We start from the raw sequence: 8,109 nt of genomic DNA, 5'->3' as shown, positions 1-8,109 counted from the left end.
TGGATTGCTCTCTCTCTCTCTCTCACACACACACACACACACACACACGCACACATAAACACACACACACACACACACACACGCAGAGGCTGCTATAATAATACAATGACTGGATGCCCTTTCAAAATGATTTACCGCTTCACAAATTTATTTTGTTAAGAGCTACTGCACATAATCATGTCACTATATTGCTATATGACCAATTTATACGGCCAAACATTGACGTACAATGTCTGCTTCATATATAGAAACACACACAACCGTTTTATTGTTGCTTTGAGAGTGTTAAACTAGTGGTCTTAAATGATCTCCATTTTCAAAGCCTTTTGCCGTTCGGACTTAAATCTTATATGAATAAATACAAGTCTCAAACTGTACTCAGGGGAACGCAGCAGCCATACAGTTAATCGCGGAGGTATTTGGGGATTTAGGGGAGAAGCTATGGGAGACAATGGCTTTTGGTAGGGGATTTCTGGAGATTTGGGCAGGACGTTGTTCCGCGCAGAGCGGAGGGGTCTGCCGGTGTGTGCGTGTCAGCACCGCACGCACGGCCGGAGCGCCGAGGCGGCGCGTCGTGATTGCTGGGGAGAGATCAGACGTCGAGCGGCGCGGCGCTGTAAGTCCGAGGCAGCAGAGGAAATCCGCTCTCCCGTTCCCCCTCCGTCTCCCCCTGCAATTCGGCTTTAGGAATCGAGCTAATCTGAAGAACTAGCCGACCGCTTACGTAATTAGCCTCGCCGTTCTGCCGGGAAAATGCAGCGCAGCTCCGGCTTGCTTCAGGTGGGGGCTGCATCCGACGGGGACCGCTTCTCTCTTCCGCTCACTAACGCCGGCCGACCCAATGCACCACTTCGCTTCGCTGCGGTAAGACCGAACGACATTTGTGGAAATATCCCAATGAACTCTGGCTAAGTGAGCGACAGTCTGCGCACGGTTTAAATACCGAGCTTCGTTTAACATCTATGACGAGGAAACAGGCGATCGGTGTTACATAAGTCCCCACAGGGGCATAGAAGGAGCAGAAGCGGTACAGCAGCTACTCAAATGCGTGTGCGCAGGCAGCTGTGTATGGAGTCTATATGACCTCTTCTTTTCTCCTTCGCTTTACTACTTTAATACATTGTGGAGAACAGGGGCACTTACTGCACTACCTGCAAACTATTTTGAGGGGGGAAACAAGTGATTCAGAAGCGATTTTATTTTTATTCTTCTGAGAAGTTATTGAAAGAGTCGAATTCTCAGTACCCATAACGGTGGCTTTATTTGGCACTTAATAATGATGCCGATTCCTCGAAGACCTTTCTAACCTACTTTGACCCACTATAACGCAACCTCAGGGCAGTCTGGGGTCAGTTTTAAAGCGGGTATCGAGTTATCTGTGAACTCGCGTTTCTGTGAAAGGGTAACAAGCGGAGAGCTGTCGTGAGCTTTCATCAGACGGCCGAAACACAGGACCTACGCTGGCGTTATTATCAACCTGGCTATGGCCGCGGTGCAGGGAAGCCACTGTGGACGGCAGCGCTGTACCGTAGCAGAGACCGGGAGAGGGCATCCCCGGCAGACCCCGCTGATGGAGATCCGAAGCGGGGCGAAGTCCGCGTCTGTGGGGATTACTACCCAAGGCGACTGAATTTGCTAAAAAATTATGAAACCCAGCCGTTAACAAACAGACTCTTTAATTTAGGCTGATTTGACCCAAGATGGAAGGCAGCGAAAACATTTCCCGTCTCAGAAAATTATTAAGAATAACGTCCATATTAATTTCGTTTGTTTACTTAACAGACGCTTACCCAGGAAGACTGACGTAGCTCACATTTTACAAACTATCCTTTGATACAGCTGGATGTTTTCTATAGTGGGTTGTGTCCCCTACACGAGTCAAGCGTACAACAGAACGAATCTGGGATTCCACCTCCAAATATTATCCCTGTGCATTACCCACTAAAGTGAACAGCCTGTATAATACGATCCGTGGTTATACTTATAGCGATACTATGTGCATGTATTATGCTACAGATGTAGAGAGAACATTGTTCTACATGATTGTACTATTCTCAACTTTTGTTCAGCCAAAATAATACTGTTGTAGTTGTTGCCTTTTGCACGTTTAGGTGCATTAGGTTTACTGTTAACTTTATTTGCATCTTCTCAGTTAATCATTCAGTCTGTTTGAATTCATGAAATTTAAATGTGACATTCTTAAACTATCGCTCCAGTAAATGGGTCCCTATATTGTTGAATCGTGGCGCTGGTATAGAAGGATTCGTTTCCTTGGTAACCTACAGTACCATGTGACACCCCAATCAACGAAAATATATTTTTTTCCGAATATGAGCACCGTGCCGGTTCATCTGAAGGACAAGGTTATTTCTCCGTGGAGAATGGTGAAAAAAGGTAGCACAAGATGACAATACAGTGTGGTAATATGTTAATCTGATTTAAAAAACATGCCTAAAATGTATAATGTATAATCTTCTGAGCATTAGGCTACACAGTGATTGACGTTCCGAAATTTCGCCATCAGAATAATGTTTTCACGTCCTCGTGCCCCAAACAGGGTTTGCATCGTAAACGTTGGAAAAATGTACCTGCTGTCCAGCGTTAAGAATGACTGAATGACTGATTTATGGTGGAGTTCAATGTCCGTCCATCATTGCTGTGGGTGGAATAGCCGTCTGTCTATCACTGTCACCATAGGATTCTGTAAGAAGTCGTACGCTTTAGCCTCATAATAAGTCGTTTCGCGTTGGTAAACATATTGAAGGGATATTTATACATAAACTATATGACTGTGTAACTCCCCCAAAAGTAACAGAGAGTGGTTCGCTTTTCTCTTGGGCTCTGGATCTGAAGCAATAGTTCTTGGTGAATCTATTAAGTACCGTCTTTTATCATTATTACTAATTAGTTACTCTTATCCAGGGAGCAGGGAAACCAGATACCTATAATGCATATGATAAGAGCAGTGAGGTTATTAAGTCTTTTGTTTTTCTGTGGTCACATTCAAAAGTTTGGGTTTCACGCTTCTGCAACACTAAATGCCAAATGGATGAACCAATAGCTTAAAGCTCATTGTGAGCTGTATATTGGGTATATGTACTGGCAGATGGATCGGGAGAGGGAGGCAGAGCGACGGTCAGCCCTGGCTGAAGTGGGCTGTGTTGTACTGGTGGTAATTCTCACTGCAGGTGCTTTCAGCTCTCAGTACCTGAGCCTGGATCAGACTCAAAGTTCTACACTGAAATGCTGGGGTTATGAATTGGAGCAGCTAAACTGATCAGAGACAGTTATGGAGAGCAGAAATTACCCCTCTCTCTGGGGCTTTGGGGTCGGTGGTTTGGTGCTGCTTTCTGCTACCATGCCGGAGTGGACAACAGAGTGGCGGCTCACCCAGGCGGAAAATGAGACACCCCCCAACCCCCCCCCATGTGATAATCCCTCCCGTCTTCTGAGCAGAGAGGAAGCACGGGCCATACCCCCCAGGCAGAGACAGACAGTTCTGCCGCCACCGTACCGGATGTACAGACTGGATCACTGTAATGCAGCTCTGTGGCATCACTGTGTCACTCCCACAGTCTCATCTCCCAGACAGTCATCATCGATACCAGCAGCCTCAACACCTGCGCTGTCCTCTCAGTTTCCGCTAAAAGCGCCGAGCACACAGACAATCAGGTCAATGATGTTTAAATCCTCATATTCTGTTTTAAATTGAAGGGCTTACCCGGCATGGAAAAGATTTTTCTTGAACAGTTTGTATTGTTCACGAATGAGAGAGAAGGAGAGAGAGAAAGAGAGAGGGAGCTGTTGGGATTCACATCTGTTGTCACAGTGAGGGGGTTGGGGTGATGGGTGTAATTATAGTTGGTGTACCCCAAATGAGTGGCAGTTTTAGGCTCAGAGGAATTGTGCAGACTATCTGCTCTGATGTTCTCTAAGTCAGTTTTTCAGATTCCGTTTTTGATTCGTTATCGGCCAATTTATTGATTTATCAGGTGCACGTGAATAGCAATGATGCGTAAGTGGGAGGTTCACACTGTGAAATCCCATAATTCCCTGTAATCAGGCTGTATGAGCTGAGACACATTGCGTGGATTTCGTGTGGCACATGACCATCTGAGACTTTTCTGAACTCCGTGAGATGTCCTGTATAACAACCTCATGGATCGGTATTGGGGCAGAGTTGTGAGATTTGTGTAAATTTTACATTGATGCAATGTTGTGGCTGGAATGTAATGTTATGGAGGCATGAGTGTGGAACAGGATATTATGAAAAACAACAGCCACATAATGTGGAACAATCTGCAGATTCACAATCGCTCACGTCATAACAGCTGCATTCCTGAGGAGATGAACAAACCACATAACAGTTCCACATTCGTCACCGTGTGGCGATGCAACAGTGTATACTTACACACTCATTCATAATGTAAATCAAAGAGTGTTATCCTGGCATTGTGGTTCCATAATTACACAAATCTCACCACCGCATGCCCTCCATGGTTACTGCGTGGTTGCTATGTAACTACAAGTTGTTGAGCACACCTGATATAAATACAGTATTGTTTTGCTAGTATAATATGTTGAAGTCTTGGGGTCTGAACGCAGCAAATTTTTGATCCTATGTAATGTAATTACAGTGTTGTTACACTGTTATAAGGTGGTGTAATTACAGTGTCGTTACACTGTAATGTGGAGCTTCGCTCTGTGCTGTGTCCCCTTCCCCAGCAGGTCCCAGCTCCCGGATTCTGACATGGACTATGAGAGACCCAACGTCGAGACCATCAAGTGCGTGGTGGTGGGGGACAACGCGGTGGGCAAGACGCGTCTGATCTGCGCGCGGGCGTGTAACGCCACCCTGACACAGTACCAGCTGCTGGCCACCCACGTGCCAACCGTCTGGGCCATCGACCAATACCGCGTGTGCCAGGAGGTAGGCCCCGCCCCCGGAGCCTGCAGGGATGCAACACACAACCTCATTGGTTAAAAAATGTAGCGCATAGCCAAAACAGAGTCACTCATTGGTAGCTGGTTCTTGTGCACAGGTGTAAGAGAGTCATTCATTCACTGGTAGGTCTAGTGCACAGATACAGCAAGTCTCCTATCGCTTGCTAATTTTGCCACTGTTACACAGCACTCCTCATAATGGGTGTAGCCTACTACATATTTAATTGTGCTATTGCTGTGAGTTATGGATGCTGTCATTGACAGTGGGATATATGGTGGTGTACTGTATGTACTCAAAGACTTACCATAGTTTTATAGTCTGTCTAGTTTCAGATTAGCACAAATGAACTTGTGGTAATGCTTGAATGGTGTTGTACATGTACTTTCTGATCTGGGAGTGTTAGCCTGGTCTGCTGCTGTTGCTCATTTAACTTAGATGGATACACTTCTGTTCTCTTGTGCTGGATAAGATGAATGTAATGTAATATCACCTAATGGGTGCTTGGGTTTAACAGAGATACAACAAGCCTTTGGGGGTGTGTAGATGCCAGAGCAGTTTTCATTGGCTGTCTGATCTACTGTTTGATTTATTGTTTGGTGTCTGCTTAAGGGAGTATGACAGTGGATGCTTCACCATAAAGCTTTTACAGGGTGATAATTTACCGGTGATTGAGAGTTTCAGTGAGAGGAGGGGGCTGTGTTTGAGTAGCTGAGTGTCTGCTCCTGATTGGGCAGAATTACCTGTTTCCATGGTCCCCCGATGGGACTCGGTGCTGAGTTGGCAGTGTGTGTGGAAGCTGGTTGGCTGCCCTCGTGCGGGCCCGAGCTGCTTCTGAAGTTCCGCCTGCAGCGGGTGGCTGAACCGGGCCCGAGCTGCTTCTGAAGTTCCGCCCGCCGCAGAGACCTTTTCGGGTCGCTGCCCTTACACGGCAGGTCATGATTCGTAAGGAGAAGTGGCATGCTGGGATGCCGAGCGATGTGGACTCCTTCTCCTGATTGGACAAGTGTCAGCTCGTTCTGCTCTGTCAGCCCGGCAGTCTGCCGAAGCTCGTCAGCGCTAGTGTTCTGAAGCTCACAGGCCTGTCTGTCTGTCTGTCCGTATGTCCATCTGTCTCATTCGTCCAGGTGTTGGAGCGGTCCCGGGACGTGGTGGATGATGTCAGCGTCTCTCTGCGTCTGTGGGACACATTCGGGGATCACCACAAGGACAGACGCTTCGCCTACGGGAGGTAAGGAGCCGGACGCCCAACGCCCATGCGCTGTGCTTGCCCTGAGTTACAGGGCTGTGATCTAAAACAGAATATTCTGACTGCTTTGTAAATGTTGTATTTATGATGTTTCTATGTGTGATGTGGGTAAAAATATAAGGTTACCACTTACCCTGTGTTTATCTCGTAAGAGACTCTGGACAGGAGCGTCTGCTACACAATCCATCAATCAATAAATAATACAGGTGTGAGGAGCACATTTAAACAAAGGGAGGATGCTGTGGGCTTAGCCTGGAAGGAGTTTCTTTTTTTCACTGTCGGTCTGCATCAGGGCCAAAGCCAAGACTCACTGTGTCAGAGCCCAGATTTACTGTGTCTCAGCCCAGACTAACTGTGTCAGCGTTCTCTTTGTCAGGGCTGAGAACTGTAGTTCACTGTGTCAGATTATGGAGTTCACTGTGTCCAGTTGCAAAGTTCGCTGCATCAGAGCCCAGACTCGCAGTGTCAGAATCCAGTGCTGACTGTGTCACAGCTCAGGGTCACTGCAGAAAGGCTGTTTTGTGTTATTGTGTCCGGGGGGTTGTTGAGCTCTTCTTCCTTCTCACATGACTCTGTGACATCATCCTAACTCCCTGACGCTGACAGTGACTCCCTGATTTGGTTGTGACTCTCTGATGATGATTGACTCCCCGGCGCTGTCGTGACGCTCTCACTTCCACCGCAGGTCAGATGTGGTGGTCCTGTGCTTCTCCACCGCCAACCCCAACTCTCTGTACCACGTGAAGACCATGTGGTACCCCGAAATCAAGCACTTCTGCCCACGGGCGCCCATCATCCTGGTTGGCTGCCAGCTGGACCTGCGCTACGCCGACCTGGAGGCCGTGAACAGGGCGCGGCGGCCCCTGGCCAGGTAAGCCACACACCTGGTGCACCTGTTACATTGTTAAACAAGTTCTGTCATTAACAGAGCCAGTACAGTACTGATCAGAAAAGCCATTAAATACACAACCAGCGCAGTGTGGTAGGGAAATACGACTCAACCCGCTAACATAAGCAGCACAGCCTGGAACAGTATTAAACTCTTTCAGAGCCAGCAGAGCAAAGCCCTGAAACGCCACGGAATCAAACAGAGCAGCTCTGTTAAGCTCAGAGCCAGAACATTAGGGCACAGATGGAGCCTCATTTTTCCCCCGTGGGAGGGGTTTATCTCCATGTCTCTCTCTCACGGGCTGCAGACCGATCCGGTCCAATGAGATCCTGGCGCCGGAGAAGGGGCGGGAGGTGGCCAAGGAGCTGGGCGTGCCGTATTATGAGACGAGCGTGGTGGCGCAGTTCGGGGTGAAAGACGTCTTTGACAACGCCATCCGCGCCGCGCTCATCTCGCGCCGCCACCTGCAGTTCTGGAAGTCACACCTGCGCAACGTGCAGCGGCCGCTCCTGCAGGCGCCGTTCCTGCCGCCGCGGCCGCCGCCCCCGCTCATCACGGTCCCCGCCCCGCCCTCGTCCGGCGCGGAGCACCCCGGCCGCCTGCTGGAGGACCCGCTCTGCACTGACGTCCTGCTCGTGCTGCGGGACCGGCAGCGCGTCTTCGCCCACAAGGTCTACCTGGCCACCGCCTCCTCCAAATTCTATGACCTCTTCCTGCTGGACCTGGGGGCCGAGGAGAGGCAGGGGGAGCCCCCGGCCCCAGCTCCGCCCCGGGCCCCACCCCTCTCCACGCGGGCCGCCAGCTTTGACGCGTGCGAGAGCGAGGAGGGCGAGCGGGCAAGCCTGCGGGCGTGCACCAGCGACGACGCGCTGAGGGGCGGGGCCGGGGTGAGGGGTGGGGCCACGGATGGGGCGTGGCCCGGGAGGCTGCTGTCGTCATGGAGCCGGGCCTTCGTCAGCATCCGAGAGGAGCTGGTGGACGACCCGGTGATGGGCGGTGCGAGGCCCATGACGGTGGTGCACATGGACC

The 8,109-nt window shown here is 49.7% G+C and overlaps 1 protein-coding gene across 2 annotated transcripts in view; it reads left to right on the top strand.

Moving 5' to 3' along the window:
- The first annotated feature begins 523 nt into the window (after positions 1–523).
- The window catches only part of rhobtb2b (Rho related BTB domain containing 2b), an 11,846-nt gene continuing 4,260 nt past the window's right edge, over positions 524–8,109 (top strand). Inside the window, exons 1-5 of one of the 2 annotated variants that reach the window (XM_036529093.1) lie at positions 524–864; positions 4,729–4,930; positions 6,070–6,173; positions 6,877–7,062; positions 7,388–8,109. The exon at positions 7,388–8,109 is cut by the window's right edge and continues 246 nt beyond it. In XM_036529093.1, coding sequence (XP_036384986.1) covers positions 842–864; positions 4,729–4,930; positions 6,070–6,173; positions 6,877–7,062; positions 7,388–8,109 — 1,237 coding nt within the window. In that variant the 5' untranslated portion in view covers positions 524–841. Of the gene's footprint in view, positions 865–4,725; positions 4,931–6,069; positions 6,174–6,876; positions 7,063–7,387 lie in introns of both variants that reach the window. The other variant, XM_036529092.1, reaches the window with a different exon arrangement.

The sequence above is a fragment of the Megalops cyprinoides genome, chromosome 5 (genome assembly GCF_013368585.1).
Source record: "Megalops cyprinoides isolate fMegCyp1 chromosome 5, fMegCyp1.pri, whole genome shotgun sequence".
Lineage (NCBI taxonomy): Eukaryota > Metazoa > Chordata > Actinopteri > Elopiformes > Megalopidae > Megalops > Megalops cyprinoides.
This window is presented reverse-complemented; position numbering and strand designations above follow the sequence as displayed.